This window comes from Oncorhynchus clarkii, chromosome 9 (assembly GCF_045791955.1).
Source record: "Oncorhynchus clarkii lewisi isolate Uvic-CL-2024 chromosome 9, UVic_Ocla_1.0, whole genome shotgun sequence".
Taxonomy (NCBI): domain Eukaryota; kingdom Metazoa; phylum Chordata; class Actinopteri; order Salmoniformes; family Salmonidae; genus Oncorhynchus; species Oncorhynchus clarkii.
Window position 1 is genome coordinate 35,548,727 of NC_092155.1, and position 18,253 is coordinate 35,566,979.

The 18,253-nt window shown below is 40.1% G+C and overlaps 1 protein-coding gene across 6 annotated transcripts in view; it reads right to left on the reverse strand.

Moving 5' to 3' along the window:
- Positions 1 to 7,707: 7,707 nt before the first annotated feature.
- LOC139416225 (bromodomain-containing protein 3-like) overlaps positions 7,708 to 18,253 on the reverse strand; it is a 28,689-nt gene continuing 18,143 nt past the window's right edge. For all 6 annotated transcript variants that reach the window (XM_071164642.1, XM_071164639.1, XM_071164638.1 and 3 more), the window contains one exon: positions 7,708 to 9,763. In XM_071164642.1, the coding sequence (XP_071020743.1) occupies positions 9,645 to 9,763 (119 nt within the window). In that variant the 3' untranslated portion in view covers positions 7,708 to 9,644. The remainder of the gene's footprint in view (positions 9,764 to 18,253) is intronic.

The following is an 18,253-nucleotide window of genomic DNA, read 5'->3' on the forward strand; positions in this document are numbered from 1 at the left end:
AGTGCTCCTTGGGATGTTTAAATCCAAATCCGGCTTTAAACTTCTCCACAACAGTATCTCGGACCTGCCTGGTGTTTTCCTTGTTCTTCATGATGCTCTCTGCGCTTTTAACGGACCTCTGAGACTATCACAGTGCAGGTGCATTTATACGGAGACTTGATTACACACAGGTGGATTGTATTTATCATCATTAGTCATTTAGGTCAACATTGGATCATTCAGAGATCCTCACTGAACTTCTGGAGAGAGTTTGCTGCACTGAAAGTAAAGGGGCTGAATAATTTTGCACGCCCAACTTTTCAGTTTTTGATTTGTTAAAAAAGTTTGAAATATCCAATAAATGTCATTCCACTTCATGATTGTGTCCCACTTGTTGTTGATTCTTCACAAACAAATACAGTTTTATATCTTTATGTTTGAAGCCTGAAATGTGGCAAAAGGTCGCAAAGTGCAAGGGGGCCGAATACTTTCGCAAGGCACTGTATGTATATGTGTGTGTGTGTGTTTTTATATATATATGTGTATATATATATATATATATATATATATATATATATATGTGTATATATATGTGTATATGTGTATATATATATATATGTATATATGTGTATATATATACATGTATATATATATATGTGTGTATATATATATATGTATGTATATATACACACACACACACCAAGCAACAGGGCTAAATAGGCTACCCATTGGCCTTAACCAATGTCAGGATTGTAGTTTAAATGGGTGGTTCTCAAATCTATCAAAATATACACTATACGCAGTTGTTTATTAATAATTAAATACTGTTAATTAACCACAGGGACAACTTGATTCAGTCAAGTTTTGTGATCAGCTGGTTGATAGTTGAAGTATCCACCCCATCTGGACATTGGTTTCAGCCTGCAGGATGTTGATGGCCTGGGCGACTGGGCTCATAGTGTCAGCATACTCTTGTTACTATGAGAAAAAAACTATGTTAATTGATCTAGCTAGTAGGTTACGTCAATAAATTACGTCTACAGTAATTAGCGAGTTAAGAACAACTTTATCAACTAACACAATTAATAAAATGGCTAGCTAACTGGATGTTGGCAAAAATTAAAAAGCTTACAGTTAGCTAGCTAGCTTGACCAGTTAGTCAAGTTATTTGGCTAGACTGATGTTAGCTGAGTAAAACGTGCCCAGATTCAGAAACTACCAGTTCACTTAAGCTAGCTGGTTTGCTCGTTTAGTTAGATTGCGTTAGCTAACAAAGCTCCCGAATCTGGGCACATTTTAGCCAGCTAAAATAGGTAGCTACTAGCTAGTGAACTATTTGGGTAGATTTAGCTAGCATCAACTAACACTGCTGTTATATAAGTATTCATACACATAGCTCATATAAACAAAGACATTCCGTCGTAAGAACACATACACCCAGCCACAAGACTGACCCCCTCTATTGGTCGGATGCTCAGGATAAGGCTCTGCTGTGCACCAATGGGGCTTCTGCTCTGGCTAGAGCAAGGCCCACCTCCAACCCTCCGACCAGTCAAGAAGACCGAAACGACAAGACTCCACCTACTTTATTCTATGTATAAAAATGAATGTAACCGTTGTATAAGGCCTCTTTTTCACCTGACTCCTTGCCGAGTTATGTGAACTAGGTCCGTGCACGTAAAACTGCAGAACAAGATATCTTTGACTCATTAAAACTGTCTTTTGTTACAACTGAAATCCACTCTGTCCAGCGTCCGTGATTGGGTCTCAACTCTCCAGTATTTAAACACTAACACTGCCTGTTGCATTAGCAAATGTTAGATAGCATGCTAACGTTATTCTAGCAAGCTACCAGCATATCGATGGTGAGTTATTGAACGCTAGTAACGTTATTTCCTGAACTAAGCATAACAGACATTTCATCCGGTAGGACGAATCCTTCATTCCGAGAAAAGAAAACATTTATTTTCAGGAGGTGTGGGAGAGCGATTTCTGACACGCTTGAGCAAAGTGCTGCTGAGTGGATGACTGTTTTGTGAGTGACAGGCTCCCGGTGGGTGGGGTTTACACTTTAGGACTCTTGGATTTAACCAAACTGAAGAGGATTGGATCAATTCTGCGTGTCGTCGCTTGCAGCCGAGCAAAACAAGTTCCCCCAATGAGTGTACCGACTCGCCGATGTTGCTTGCATCTTTTTCCAACATGATTCGTTTTTTTCTTCCAGTTTCAGATTGATTTGATTTTTGAGTAAAAGTATACTTGTTTAATTTTTTTATGTAGTGAAGTAAAAGTAAAAGTCGACATAAAGAGTAAAAAGTAAAGTACGGATACCCCAAAAAAACTACTTAAGTACAGTAACGAAGTATTTCTACTTCATTACTTTACGCAACTGACTGCAAGAAGTTAACGTAATCAACAACCTTTAAACCTTTAAGTTTGGTGCAAAATTGTTAACGTTACTAGTGGGTGCATTATAATTAGCCTTGACCCAGTCATAACGGCTCATATGGCAGAAGACTATCTTCTGTTTCGTGAGGCAACTTTATGTAAATAGAGCGTGGGGTAACAGCTGGAGAGGAGTTCCAGAGCTTTGGTGGAACAAGGTGGCCAGCTGTGGTAGAATGGAGTGAGAATGTGGGTTGGCAGGGGAAAAGGTTGGGGAGAATGTCAGAGGCAAGGTGGTGATGAGCTTTGTCTGTCAGAAAGAGGATATTGTATTCAATTCGGTGGCAGACAGGGTACCAGGGGAATTCATGGTGGATGGGGGTGATGAAGACGGTAGGTAGCTTAGTGGTTAACACATTGGGATGAAAAGGTAAAAAAAATATGTCCATGTGCCTTTGAACAAGGCACTTAACCGTAATTGCTTCAAGGTTGCCTTTGATAATTGCAGTCCCTCGCCGCGACCCCACTCTCAGTATTAATACACACTTGTAGATTGTGAAATAGGACAAATATAAGCACCCACCAAATTATTGTTATGTGCTGTCAGGAACATTTGGAGTTTATGGAGAGAGCTTGAGTTGAAGCTGGAGAGTAATTAGTTTCAGTAGTGGAGTCGGGAGGAGATGAATGCAGGGACAGTTTGATTAAAGATTTTTCATTAAACTGTACTCTTTTCTTTTTTTTTTTTTATGTCAGATGGTCCAGCACCATTCTCGGAAATGCTTTAATTTTTGGTGTTATTCTCAATTCTAGAAAAGGCTTAAAATACAGGATAAAGTCTTGCTATGACACATGCTTGCGCAAAACACAAGGCCCTAATTATAAACAACATCCATGGCAGATTGCCAGTGTGCTGCTGTAAAACTGGGGTTTTAGGTTTGTGATTCCTTCAGCCACATCTTGTCCTACTCGTGTGACACGACTTGGTGCCCTCAATGCGCGCTATCCACAGCTGCTTGGCCAGGTCATCCGACAGGGCCTCTGCACCTTTCCAAAGTAGTTTAGAATGAGGTTAATGTTGTGCATGTTCTTGCTGTCTTGCTGTCTGATGAACCTGGAGTGCTCATGGAATGACCTCATGTATTAGTAGATACATGAGGTCATTCCATGAGCACTCCAGGTTCTTCAGTTCATGGTGGCCCTCCAGCAGCTCAGCTTGCTCTGTCATTACGGAGTGTCTGCCACATTCTGAGGTACTTATCAGGAATGGAGGAGGAATATTAATACACATATAAATTGTTACTGCACGGCAGTGCTCTCCAACCCTGTTCAAGGGTTGGAGGTTTTCACTCCAGTCACAGTGATAACTTACCTGATTTAGCTTACCTGGTGAGATAGATTATGGTTGGAGTGAAAACCTACAGTGTCGGATCAAAGCAAAAATATAAACACAACATGCAACAATTTCAAAGATTTCACTGAGCTACAGTTCATATAAGGAAATCAGTCAATTGAAACAAATTAATTAGGCCCTAATCAATGGATTTCACATGACTGGGAATACAGATATGCATCTGTTGGTCACAGATATCTTTAAAAACAAATGTAGGGGTGTGGATCAGAAAACCAGTCAGTATCTGGTGTGATCACTATTTGTCTAATGCAATGCGACATAATTCCTTTGCATACGTTGATCCAGAGCAATGTGTGACATGTCTGGTGAGTATGCAGGCCATGGAAGAACTGGGACATTTTCAGCTTTCAGGATTGCATTATCATGCTGAAACATGAGCCGATGGCGGCAGATGAATGTTTACGATAAATAACAAAATAGCAGTTAATTATAAAATAGCCACCACCAGTCTTGCATTACAATTAGTCTGTCAGTTTTGCTTTTGAATAATGAGGATAAACTTACTCTACCAAAACGCTCTGTCCTCTGGTCAGGCATTGTCAAAAATGCTTGTCGTGACATGCCTGGCGCAGCCATATTCATCTCTTCATATGAAAGAGAACACGTCTGTTGAAGATGGTGCAAAAGTTGATGGTGGCAGGCCAGTAGTCACTCTTTCATGCCTGCTTTACCGATCTCCTTGCAGGTCTCGAAATGGAGCTCAGGCAATGCCAGATTTTAACGACCTAAAGAGAGGAATGAGTCAATAAAGTTGATCGGTTTAAAAGTCGAACAAGACAAACTAAATAAAGATATACTGCATCCTTAGTATTCATGGTTAAAAGTGCAACAGATCTGCCAGGGCAAACCCTAATTGCGGGTTGTGGACACAGAAAAAAACGTTGCAGGATCTCTACAAGCAGAAGATGATCTAAATAAAAACATCAGATAATCGAATACAATTAATGACATAGGATATTCAACATGGCAAGGAAGGTAAATAGAATGTGTTATCTTTTTAAACACAAAAAAGTTACCAAGATGGTTTGAAGCAGGGCTGCCGTCAGTGGAAGGCAGTGGCTGTAGAAAGCCTTTCACCATGGCATATCGATTGTGGACCACAAAAATGGAATGCCTGACTGTTTCACAATCAGCACAGAAGAAGGGACACGGAAGGCAGTCTCTACAGCGCACGACAGCTGGGTTGATAACGCACTGTTGACATTTGGGTGATGAGGTGACATCCTCCACTGCCAGCCAGTTGTCAATGAGATATGGTCTTGACTGATTGAGTTATTATGCTATTGAATCATCACGCAATTAATTAAAAGCAAACACAAAATTAACATCCATCTCTGCATCTATCACAAAGCTGATATTCAAACAAATTCAAGAAAATGTGTTATGCAATACAAATTGTAACTAAAATCTTAGTTCTCTTGATTTTTTTCAAGAAGCAGCATCAGCCAACTGTTGATATTGGAGAAACACTACAAAAATGCTTTATTTGAAAGTGCAAGGTAGCATTATTACATTATTTAAAAAAAACTAAAAACATTGCTACGGGGTCCTTGAATGAGCTATCGGACAGAAACGTTAGGGTCCTTCTCTATGGGCCAAGGCGGTTTCAATGCACCTAGTCTTGCGACTCTGGGACTTTTCTAAATGTCTAGAGCCACATAACTCACCATGCACTATCGACTTGAGCTCTAGAACAGGTATCTAAAGTTTCAGAGCTCTAGGTCTGACGGTTCTTTGATAGTTTGAACAAAGGTAACTATTGCAGGCTCTGTGTGTCTGTTAGCCCCACATTGTGTCACTCCGTCCTTGCTGTGTTTGTGTGTGAGTTTTTATTGGAAATAAGATGGGAGAAATTACTGATTTACAGTTCATGAGGGTTGCCTAATCACACATATGAAGTTTTGGAAAGATGTGTATTTTTTAAACCTTCGAAACAGCCCCTATGCCCCCAATTTAAGGCGCTTCCGGTTGGAACCGGAAGGACAGCCGATTGTCCTTGCAGTGGCAGACCACCTGTAACAACACCTGCACAGGATCGGTACATCCGAACATCACACCTGCGGGACAGGTACAGGATGTCAACAACAACTGCCTGAGTTACACAAGGAACGCACAATCCCTCCATCAGTGCTCAGACTGTCCACAATAGGCTGAGAGAGGCTGGACTTAGGGCTTGTAGGCCTGTTGTAGTAAGGCAGGTCCTCATCAGACATCACCGGCAACAACGTTGCCTATGGGCACAAACCCACCGTTGCTGGACCAGACAGCACTGGCAAAAAGTGCTCTTCACTGACGAGTTGCGGTTTTCTCACAAGGGGTGATGGTCGGATTCGCATTTATCGTCGAAGGAATGAGCGTTACACCGAGGCCTGTACTCTGGAGCAGGATCGACTTGGAGGTGGAGGGTCCATCGACGTCTGGGGCGGTGTGTCACAGCATCATCAGACTGAGCTTGTTATCAATGCAGGCAATCTCAACGCTGTACATTACAGGGAAGACATCCTCGTCCCTCATGTGGTACCCTTCCTGCAGGCTCATCCTAACATGCAGCATTACAATACCACCAGCCATACTGCTCGTTCGATGCGTGATTTCTGGCAAGACAGGAATATCAGTGTTCTGCCATGGCCAACGAAGAGCCCTGATCTCAATCCCATTGAGCACGTCTGGGACCTATTGGATCGGAGGGTGAGGGGTAGGGCCGTTCCCCCCAGAAATGTCCGGGAACTTGCAGGTGCCTTGGTGGAAGAGTGGGGTAACATCTCACAGAAAGAACTGGCAAATCTGGTACAGTCCATGAGGAGGAGATGCACTGCAGCACTTAATGCAGCTGGTGGCCACACCAGATACTGACTTACTTTTGATTTTGACCCCCACTTTGTTCAGGGACACATTATTCAATTTCTGTTAGTCACATGTCTGTGGAACTTGTTCAGTTTATGTCTCAGTTGAATCTTATGTTCATACAAATATTTACATGTTAAGTTTGCTGAAAATCAATGCAGTTAACAGTGAGAGGACGTTTATTTTTTTGTTGAGTTTAGGTGCGCATTCTTCTCTCTTCCATAGCAGGCATAAAAGAAACACAGACCGGACAAGTGGCACCCACAAATGGATTATGTTCATTGTAGGTAATTACCATGTTTTCTGCACTATAACTCCCTACTATCATTACACAGTTCAGGCTGGATCTGATTTATCGCTAGAGAAACTGTGCAATGGGCATATAGAGCACAGAGAAAAAAACTAAAACGAAACAATTAGTTGCTTTAAATCTGGAAAAATAACAGAAATGTTGGTTAATCGCTCATCACTTACCTTAACCCTTACCCTTATTCTAAACATAACCCTTACCCTTATTCTAAACCTAACCCTAACTGTAACATTAGCAAGTAGTTGCTTATCAACAGATAGTATGACACTTTCTGTAGCATCCAAATAAAGTGTGATTTTGTATTAGATTACCGCCGACATAAGGACAAAAATTAGCAGACAACAGGTGAAGTAAGTTGAAATTAAGTGTGTTCAACATTCTGACTTGTAATGAGACTGTTCAGGAATGCTGAGTTAGAGATGAATGTGCAAGTATTTCAATCTCTGATTCTAAAAGAGGCTACCTGTGTATGTATTGGGGCATGGCAGTATAAGCTCAGGCATATGTATAATTTCTAGATTTTTTTGCATTTCAATGCAGTATTATCATAAGTAAACTGACAAACTGAAACAATTACAAAAATAAACAAACTGTTCCAACAGCAAGTAGAGGTTGATTATGTGTACTGTCATGTGGAATAGAAGTGTGCTCTTTTAATTAAATGTCTGTCTACTACTATAAATTCTGACTTACCACAAACCTTTGACATAGCTATGCCAGTTATTGGCCTAAACAGCTGTGATGTGGATGGGATACAAAGGAGCTCACAATCGTGTATGTTTATGTGGTTTATTTATGAAAACAAAGGAACTCAGAAAAATATGGTATCCCATGTAAATAATTACATCAAATATTAACTTTTTGTTTGCCCAGCATCCCTATGTAATTTCACCCTTAAACCCTAAAACTACAACACAAATCTTTAATTCTCAAAGATTGATGTCTACAGAAGTTACAATACAGTGCTAAAAAATATTTCAGAAAGTTACAGCAGGAGTGCATGCAAATACATAAAATGATTTTATTAAAATATAAAAATTATCTATTATATGTTGAACAAGAACTAAAATGAACAAATAAGTGAATATGGTGAAAACAATTCGTATGACATCCCTCAGGCAAAAACAGCTTCTTTTTTTTTTATGTAAGAGGTTGTCTGAATCTGTATAATGAGGTTAATGGGGATTTAGCAGATCAAGTTTAAAACATCACCACTACTAACAACTAACCAAATGATCTCAGCTTCGTGAACTGCAGTTGTAAATTATCTAAAATTGATAGAAAATACACTTACCATCTCAGAAATTACAGATACATAATTGTAAAAATCCAGTCACAACAGGTGTATTGTAAAAGGTAAACAAGGAGTTTGAATTCATGATTCTGAATTTGGAAGGAAGACTAGGTTGTGTATTATGACACATCTACCTAGTTCTGTTTACAGAGGTCTTTGTAATGCTCAAATATGAACAAAATAACAATACGATTATTTACTTTTAGATTCTAATTTCCTGTCTTGTGTACGTTTTTGTACACGTGGCGATTAGTTGTTTACACAGAGGAGACAGAGAGCCCATTGCTCTCCACTCTTAAAAGAAACAGGCTATACTGTGAGTGTTAATTCACCTACATATGGAATACAACCATAATGTTCAAATGAAAGACTAGCTCAAACACAGACAAAGGAAAAAGTTATAACATTCAATAATGAAAGTTGTCAGATATGGCACATGCCAAATATACAAACAGGCTGGGAAACAAACCACAAGAGTGTGTGATGTGTGTTACATCTTAGTAGGGGAGCATTTAACATTAACACTGGCTGCAAAAAGTGAATTTGTATATGCCACCACATACTGTGGACAGAATATCAAAGCATGAGACTCAAAAATAATCTTTAAGACAATCAGAAAATGTATCAAACAGCAACTTTACTTTGCCATAAATGTGTAGATAAAACACTCAGTAAATAGGTAGGGCCATGATTAAGTCAATGTATCACTCAATCGCAGTCTAGTGTTAACCGTCAACTACATTGAACAGACCCTTGAGACAACAGATTTACAAACACTGAATGGAGAATGGAAGATTGAGAACAAAAATAAACAGTTATCAATTATCTTCTATAGATGATCGTTAAAACCATTTGTTTTACATTGTCAACAAAAATTGTATGTATGACCATAAAAATAACAATTATCTTAATTTCTTAAATATAGCTGTATCCATAAAACCGAAAAAAAAAAAAAAAAAAAAAGGAATAATGTGTGGTGGCAAAGGTCAAACTAGAGGCAACAGCCATCCCAGGAAGAGAAAGACCATATTTGTTCCTTGAGACAATTTTGTCCAAACCAAAATCAATCTCAGTGTTTCTTAACGGTTTACTACTTATGTAACATAGTCTTTAAAAAATTATAATATTAACTAAACGCATGTTGTTCTGGTGATACCAGGCATTTCCCTTTAAGGGCCAGCAAAAACAAATCCTGACTATGTTCAGTCAGCTATATCTTCTTACACGTTTCCTATGTTTTTCTTTAAAGGCATTTCTAAATACAAAACATTAGCAATATCCTCGTCATCAAAAGTATTTTCATTATCTTATAAAAGTCATCCAGGGGAAGAAAAAAAGAGAGTAGACTACTAGCTAGAAAGGGGGGTAAATTAACTACGGTAAGAGAGGGACTGGACTGTATGTGGGTCTTTCTCTGATCAATCGGAGTCACTGCTTTCTGAGCTGGAGCCACTGGAGCTGCTGCTGCCAGAGTCAGAAGAGCTGCTGCTGCCACTCATTCGAGAGGCGCCCCCTGCTAGAGCCGAGCCTGCCTTCTCTGCACAGGAGAAGGAAGGAGGTAAGGGGAAAGTTAATACTGAGGCATACAGTCAAATCCAGACATATCAACTAAAGAAAACAGACAAACATCCTTTTCACAGAGAGCATCAATGGGAGAAGGGAGTAGTACACAGCGGTGTACGCGATCTTCAGTTTCTTGGCAATTTCTCACATGGAATAGCCTTCATTTCGCAGAACAAGAAAAGACAGACGAGTTTCAGAAGAAAGGTCTTTGTTTCTGGCCATTTTGAGCCTGTAATCGAACCCACAAATGCTGATGCTCCAGATATTCAACAAGTCTAAAGAAGGACAGTTTTATTGCTTCTTTAATCAGTACAACAGTTTTCAGCTGTGCTAACGTAATTGTAAGTGTTTTCTAATGATCTATTAGCCTTTTAAAATTATGAACTTGGATTAGCTAACACAACGTGACATTGGAACACAGGAGTGATTGTTGCTGATAATGGGCCTCTGTAGGCCTATGCAGATATTCAATTTAAAAAAATCTGCCATTTCCAGCTGCAATTGTAATTTAAACATTAACAATGTCTACACTGTATTTCTGATCAATTTTATGTTATTTTAAATGGACAAGAAATGTGCTTTTCGTTCAAAAAAAAAACAAGGACATTTCTAAGTGACCCCAAACTTTTGAACGGTTTAATAAATATACACGCATATCCTCAAACACATATACATACATATACAGTGCCTTGCGAAAGTATTCGGCCCCCTTGAACTTTGCGACCTTTTGCCACATTTCAGGCTTCAAACATAAAGATATAAAACTGTATTTTTTTGTGAAGAATCAACAACAAGTGGGACACAATCATGAAGTGGAACGACATTTATTGGATATTTCAAACTTTTTTAACAAATCAAAAACTGACAAATTTGGCGTGCAAAATTATTCAGCCCCTTAAGTTAATACTTTGTAGCGCCACCTTTTGCTGCGATTACAGTTGTAAGTCGCTTGGGGTATGTCTCTATCAGTTTTGCACATCGAGAGACTGACATTTTTTCCCATTCCTCCTTGCAAAACAGCTCGAGCTCAGTGAGGTTGGATGGAGAGCATTTGTGAACAGCAGTTTTCAGTTCTTTCCACAGATTCTCGATTGGATTCAGGTCTGGACTTTGACTTGGCCATTCTAACACCTGGATATGTTTATTTTTGAACCATTCCATTGTAGATTTTGCTTTATGTTTTGGATCATTGTCTTGTTGGAAGACAAATCTCCGTCCCAGTCTCAGGTCTTTTGCAGACTCCATCAGGTTTTCTGCCAGAATGGTCCTGTATTTGGCTCCATCCATCTTCCCATCAATTTTAACCATCTTCCCTGTCCCTGCTGAAGAAAAGCAGGCCCAAACCATGATGCTGCCACCACCATGTTTGACAAACATAACGTTTTGCATTGTTGCCAAAAAGTTCAATTTTGGTTTCATCTGACCAGAGCACCTTCTTCCACATGTTTGGTGTGTCTCCCAGGTGGCTTGTGGCAAACTTTAAACAACACTTTTTATGGATATCTTGAAGAAATGGCTTTCTTCTTGCCACTCTTCCATAAAGGCCAGATTTGTGCAATATACGACTGATTGTTGTCCTATGGACAGAGTCTCCCACCTCAGCTGTAGATCTCTGCAGTTCATCCAGAGTGATCATGGGCCTCTTGGCTGCATCTCTGATCAGTCTTCTCCTTGTATGAGCTGAAAGTTTAGAGGGACGGCCAGGTCTTGGTAGATTTGCAGTGGTCTGATACTCCTTCCATTTCAATATTATCGCTTGCACAGTGCTCCTTGGGATGTTTAAAGCTTGGGAAATCTTTTTGTATCCAAATCCGGCTTTAAACTTCTTCACAACAGTATCTCGGACCTGCATGGTGTGTTCCTTGTTCTTCATGATGCTCTCTGCGCTTTTAACGGACCTCTGAGACTATCACAGTGCAGGTGCATTTATACGGAGACTTGATTACACACAGGTGGATTGTATTTATCATCATTAGTCATTTAGGTCAACATTGGATCATTCAGAGATCCTCACTGAACTTCTGGAGAGAGTTTGCTGCACTGAAAGTAAAGGGGCTGAATAATTTTGCACGCCCAATTTCTCAGTTTTTGCTTTGTTAAAAAAGTTTGAAATATCCAATAAATGTCGTTCCACTTCATGATTGTGTCCCACTTGTTGTTGATTCTTCACAAAAAAATACAGTTTTATATCTTTATGTTTGAAGCCTGAAATGTGGCAAAAGGTCGCAAAGTTCAAGGGGGCCAAATACTTTCGCAAGGCACTGTACATTCTAGAGGTCTACCGATTAATAGGAATGGCCAATTAATTAGGGCCGATATCAAGTTTTCATAACAATCGGAAATCGGTATTTTTGGGCGCGGATTTTGCAGATTTTTTTTATACCTTTATTTAACTTCTTCGATATAGGGGGCGCTCTTTTAATTTTTGGATAATAAAACGTTCCCGTTTTAAACAAGATATTTTGTCACGAAAAGATGCTCGACTATGCATATAATTGACAGCTTTGGACAGAAAACACTGACGTTTCCAAATCTGCAAAGATATTATCTGTGAGTGCCACAGAACTGATGCTACAGGCGAAACCAAGATGAAATTTCAAACAGGAAATGCCCCAGATTTTGAATGCGCTTTGTTCCAATGTCTCCTTATATGGCTGTGAATGCGCAAGGAATGAGCCTACACTTTCTGTCGTTTCCCCAAGGTGTCTGCAGCATTGTGACGTATTTGTAGGCATATCATTGGAAGATTGACCATAAGAGACTACATTTACCAGGTGCTCCGTCTGGTGTCCTCCGTTGCAATTATTGCGTAATCTCTAGCTGCGTGCATTTTTCCATTTGCTTCAGAGGAGAAACTCAACTGCCACGAATGACTTATCATCGAATAGATATGTGAAAAACACCTTGAGGATTGATTCTAAACAACGTTTGTCATGTTTCTGTCGATATTATGGAGTTAATTTGGAAAAAGGTTTGGCGTTGTAATGACTGAATTTTCTGGGTTTTTTCTTAGCCAAACGTGATGAACAAAACGGAGCGATTTCTCCTACACAAATAATATTTTTGGAAAAACTGAACATTTGCTATCTAACAGAGTCTCCTCATTGAAAACATCCGAAGTTCTTCAAAGGTAAATTATTTTATTTGAATGCTTTTCTTGTTTTTGTGAAAATGTTGCCTGCTGAATGCTAGGCTTAATGCTATGCTAGCTATCAATACTCTTACACAAATGCTTGTGTAGCTATGGTTTAAAAGCATATTTTGAAAATCTGAGATGTAATGAGCTTGAGGCTATAATTACGCTCCCGGATACGGGATTGCTCGACGCAACAGGTTAACTAGGCAAGTCAGTTCAGAACACATTCTTATTTTCAATGACGGCCTAGGAACGGTGGGTTAACTTTTTATGGCTGCAGGGGCAGTATTGAGTAGCTTGGATGAAAGGTGCCCATATCAAACGGCCTGCTCCTCAGTCATTGTCGCTAATATTTACATATTATTATTAGTATTGGATACAAAACACTCTGACATTTCTAAAACTGTTTGAATTATGTCTGTGCGTATAACAGAACTCATATAGCAGGCAGAAACCTGAGAAATTCCACTTCCTGTTTTTTTTTCTGGAGGTGGCAGATTTTCAACCAAGGTCTCATTGAAATTACAGCGAGAAATGGATGAGTTTTCCTTCCTATGCCTTCCACTAGATGTCAGCAGTCAATAGAACTTTGTCTGATGACTCTAATGTGAAGGGGGGTCGATTGACACAGGAAATAGTCACCACAGCCATGAGTGGACCATGCTTTCACCAGGCGCGTTCACAGGGGAAGGACTTGCGTTCCACCGCTCATCTGAAGTAATTCTAATTCTCCGGTTGGAACGTTATTCAAGATATATGTAAACAACATTCTAAAGATTGATTCAGTACATCGTTTCTACTGACTGTTACGGAAGTTTTGGACATTTCATCACGTTATAGTGGACGCGCTTTGTGACTTTGGAATTGTTTACCAAACGCGCTAACCAAAGTAGCTAATTGGACATAAATAATGGACATTTTCGAACAAATCAAGCATTTATTGTGGACCTGGGATTTCTAGGACTGCATTCTGATGAAGTTCATCAAAGGTAAGGAAACATTTATCATGTAATTTCTGGTTTCTGTTGACTCCAACACGGAGGCTAATTTGGCTACTGTTCTGAGTGCCGTCTCAGATTATTGCATGGGTTGCTTTTTCCGTAAACTTATTTTGAAATCTGACACAGCGGTTGCATTAAGGAGAGGTATAGTATCTATAATTCCATGTGTATAACTTGTATTATCATCTACATTTATGATGAGTATTTCTGTTGAAACGATGTGGCTATGCAAATTCACTTGATGTTTTTGGAACTAGGGAATCTAAATAGCCAATGTAAACTCAGATTTTTTAATAGAAATATGAACTTTATCAAACAAAACATGCATGTATTGTGTAACATGAAGTCCTATGAGTGTCATCAGATGAAGATAATTCAAGGTTAGTGATTAATTTTATCTTTATTTATGCTTTTTGTGAATGCTATATTTTGCTGGAAAATGGCTGTGTGGTTTGGTCGAGACCTCACAATCGTTTGTAGTGCTTTCGCTGAAAAGCTGATTTGAAATCAGACACTTTGGTGGGATTAACAACGATAATAGCTTTAAAATGATAAGACACATGTACATTTTAGTAATTGTAATTATGAGATTTCTGTGGTTTGAATTTGGCACCCTCTATTTTCACTGGTAGTTGTCATATCGATCCCGATATCGGGATTACAGCCATAACAGGTTACCTGCCTCGTTCAGGGACAGAACGACAGATTTTCACGTTTTTCAAGTTGCTAGGTAGCATTAAACTTATCTTATAAAAAAACAATCAATCAATCATAAATCACTAGCTATACACATGGTTGATGATATTACTAGTTTATCTAGCGTGTCCTGCGTTGCATATAATCGATGCAACGCTGGGGGATGATTTAACAAAAGCGCATTTGCGAAGAACGCACAATTGTTGTACCTAACCATAAACACCAATGCCTTTCTTAAAATCAATACACAGAAGTATACATTTTTAAACCTGCATATTTAGCTAAAAGAAATCCATGTTAGCCGGCAATATTAACCAGATCTGAGATCTGAGATCCCCAAAGATTGGTAAGCTGCCGCGGGTCATCCCCCTCTTCAAAGGGGGAGATACTCTAGACCCAAACTGTTACAGACCTATATTCATCCTGCCCTGCCTTTCTAAAATCTTCGAAAGCCAAGTTAACAAACCGACCATTTCGAATCCCACAGTACTTTCTCCACTATGCAATCTGGTTTCAAAGCTGGTCATGGGTGCACCTCAGCCACGCTCAAGATCCTAAACGATATCATAACCGCCATCGATAAAAGATAGTACTGTGCAGCCGTCTTCATCGACCAGGCCAAGGCTTTCGACCGCATTCTTATCGGCAGACTCAATAGCCTTGGCTCCTCAAATGACTACTTCGCCTGGTTCACTACCACTCCAGTGTTAATGCTAAATTATAATTATTTCACCTCCATGGCCTATATATTGCCCTACTCTTCTACATTTGCACACACTGTAAATATATTTTTCTATTGTGTATTTGACTGTACGTTTGTTTATGTGTATCTGTGTTGTTGTTTTTGGTCGCACTGCTTTGCTTTATCTTGGCCAGGTCGCAGTTGTAAATGAGAACTTGTTCTAAACTGTAAAAAAAGAAAAAAAAAAAAGAAACCCTAGACCCACTCCAATTTGCAAACCGCATCAACAGATCTACAGATGATTCGATCTCTATTGCACTCCACACTGCCCTTTTCCATCTGGACAAAAGGAACACCTATGTGAGAATGCTATTCATTAACTACAGCTCAGCGTTCAACACCATAGTACCCTCAAAGCTCATCACTAAGCTAAGGGCCCTGGGACTAAGTAGCTCCTTCTGCAACTGGATCCTTGACATCCTGACGGGCCGCCTCCATGTGGCAAGGGTAGGTAACAACACACTCGCCACGCTGATCCTCAACACGGGGGCCCCGTGCTCAGTCCCCTACTGTACTCCCTATTCACTCATGACTGCATGGCCAGGCACGACTCCAACAACATCATTAGGTTTTCTGATGACACAACAGTGGTAGGCCTGATCACTGACAACGATGAGACAGCCAATAGGGAACAGGTCAGAGACCTGACCATGTGGTGCAAGGACAATAACCTCTCCCTCAACGTGATCAAGACAAAGGAGATGATTGTGGACTAGAGGAAAAAGAGGACTGAGCACGCCCCCATTCTCATCGACGGGGCTGTAGTGGAGCAGGTTGAGAGCTTTAAGTTCATTGGCGTCCACATCAACAACAAACTATCATGGTCCAAGCACACCAAGACAGCCGTGAAGAGGGCACGACAAAACCTATTCCCCCTAAGGAGAGTAAAAAGATTTGTCATGGGTCCTCAGAACCTCAAAAGATTTTACAGCTGCACCATCGAGAGCATCCTGCCTGGTTGCATCAGCAAATGCTTGTCCTCCGACCACAAGGCACTACAGAGGGTAGTGCGTATGGCCCAGTACATCACTGGGGCCAAGCTTCCTGCCATCCAGGACCTCTATACCAGACGATGTCAGAGGAAGGCCCTACAAATCGTCAAATCCAGCCACCCTATTCATAGACTGTTCTCTCTGCTCCCGCACAGCCAGCGGTACCGGAGTGCCAAGTCTAGGTCCAAGGGGCTTCGAAAAGGCTTCTACCCCCAAGCCATAAGACTCCTGAACAGCTAATCAAATGGCTAACCAGACTATTTGCACCCCCCCCCCCACGCTGCTCTCTGTTATTATCTATGCATAGCCACTTTAACAACCCTAACTGCATGGACATAATTATCTCAATTACCTCAACACCGGTTGTATTCAATTACCTCAATACACCGGTTGTATTCGGCGCATGTGACAAATAAAATTGGATCAAAATAAAAAAAAAACAGCTGTTGGGGACACGTAAATGTCTGCCTTCTTCTCCGGCGCCATGATTAGGCCACTTCTCACACACCAAGAAAATAAACACCCCCTTTTCAGGACCCTGTCATTCAAAGATAATTCCTAAAAATCAAAATAACTCTAAGATAGGGGGCAGCATTTGGAATTTCGGATGAAAAGCATGCCCAATTTCAACTGCCTGCTACTCATCCCCAGAAGATAAGATATGCATATTATTAGTAGATTTGGATAGAAAACACTCTCGAGTTTCTAAAACTGTTTGAATCATGTCTGTGAGTATAACATAACTTATGTAGCAGGCAAAACCCCGGGGACAAACCATTCAGATATATATTTTTTTTCATGGGATTTCATTGGGAATCCAGATTTCAAAGGGACTTGCTTGCAGTTCCTACCGCTTCCACTGGATGTCACCAGTCGTTAGAAATTAGTTGAGGTTATTCTTTTGTGTAATGAAGAAGTACGGCCATCTTGAACAAGGGTCACTTCATGTGTACTGTTTGATAGAGGTGCAGTTTGTTTTCTTCCTCTATTGAACACAGATCATCACGTCTTCAATTGTATCTATTATTTACTATTCAAAATACCTAAAGTTGAATTACAAAAGTAGTTTGAAATGTTTTGGCAAAGTTTACAGGTAACTTTTGAGATATTTTGTAGTCACGTTGCGCAAGTTGGTACCGGTGTTTTTCTGGATCAAACGTGCCAAATAAATGAACATTTTGGATATATATCAACGGAATTAATCGAACAAAATTACCATTTGTGATGTTTATGGGACATATTGGAGTGCCAACAGAAGAAGCTCGTCAAAGGTAGGCATGATTTATATTTTTATTTCTGCGTTTTGTGTTGCGCCTGCAGGGTTGAAATATGTTCTCTCTTTTGTTTATGGAGGTGCTTATAGGCACTTTAGTATTGCCAGTGTAACAGTATAGCTTCTCCTCGCTCCTCCCTGGGCTCGAACCAGGAACACAACGACAACAGCCACCCTCGAAGCAGCTGTACCCATGCAGAGCAAGGGGAACAACTACTCCAAGTCTCAGAGCGAGTGACGTTTGAAACGCGATTAGCGCGCACCCCGCTAACTAACTAGCCATTTCACATCGGTTACACGAGCCTAATCTCGGGAATTGATAGGCTTGAAGTCATAAACAGCTCAATGCTTGACGCACAATGAAGAGCTGCTGGCAAAACGCACGAAAGTACTGTTTGAATGAATGCTTACGAGCCTGCTGGTGCCTACCATCGCTCAGTCAGACTGCTCTATCAAATCATAGACTTAGTTATAACATAATAGCACACAGAAATACGAGCCGTAGGTCATTAATATGGTCGAATCCGGAAACTATCATCTCGAAAACAAGATGTTTATTCTTTTAGTGGAGCCGTTCCGTATTTTATCTAAGGGGTGGCAGCCATTAGTCTAAATATTCCTGTT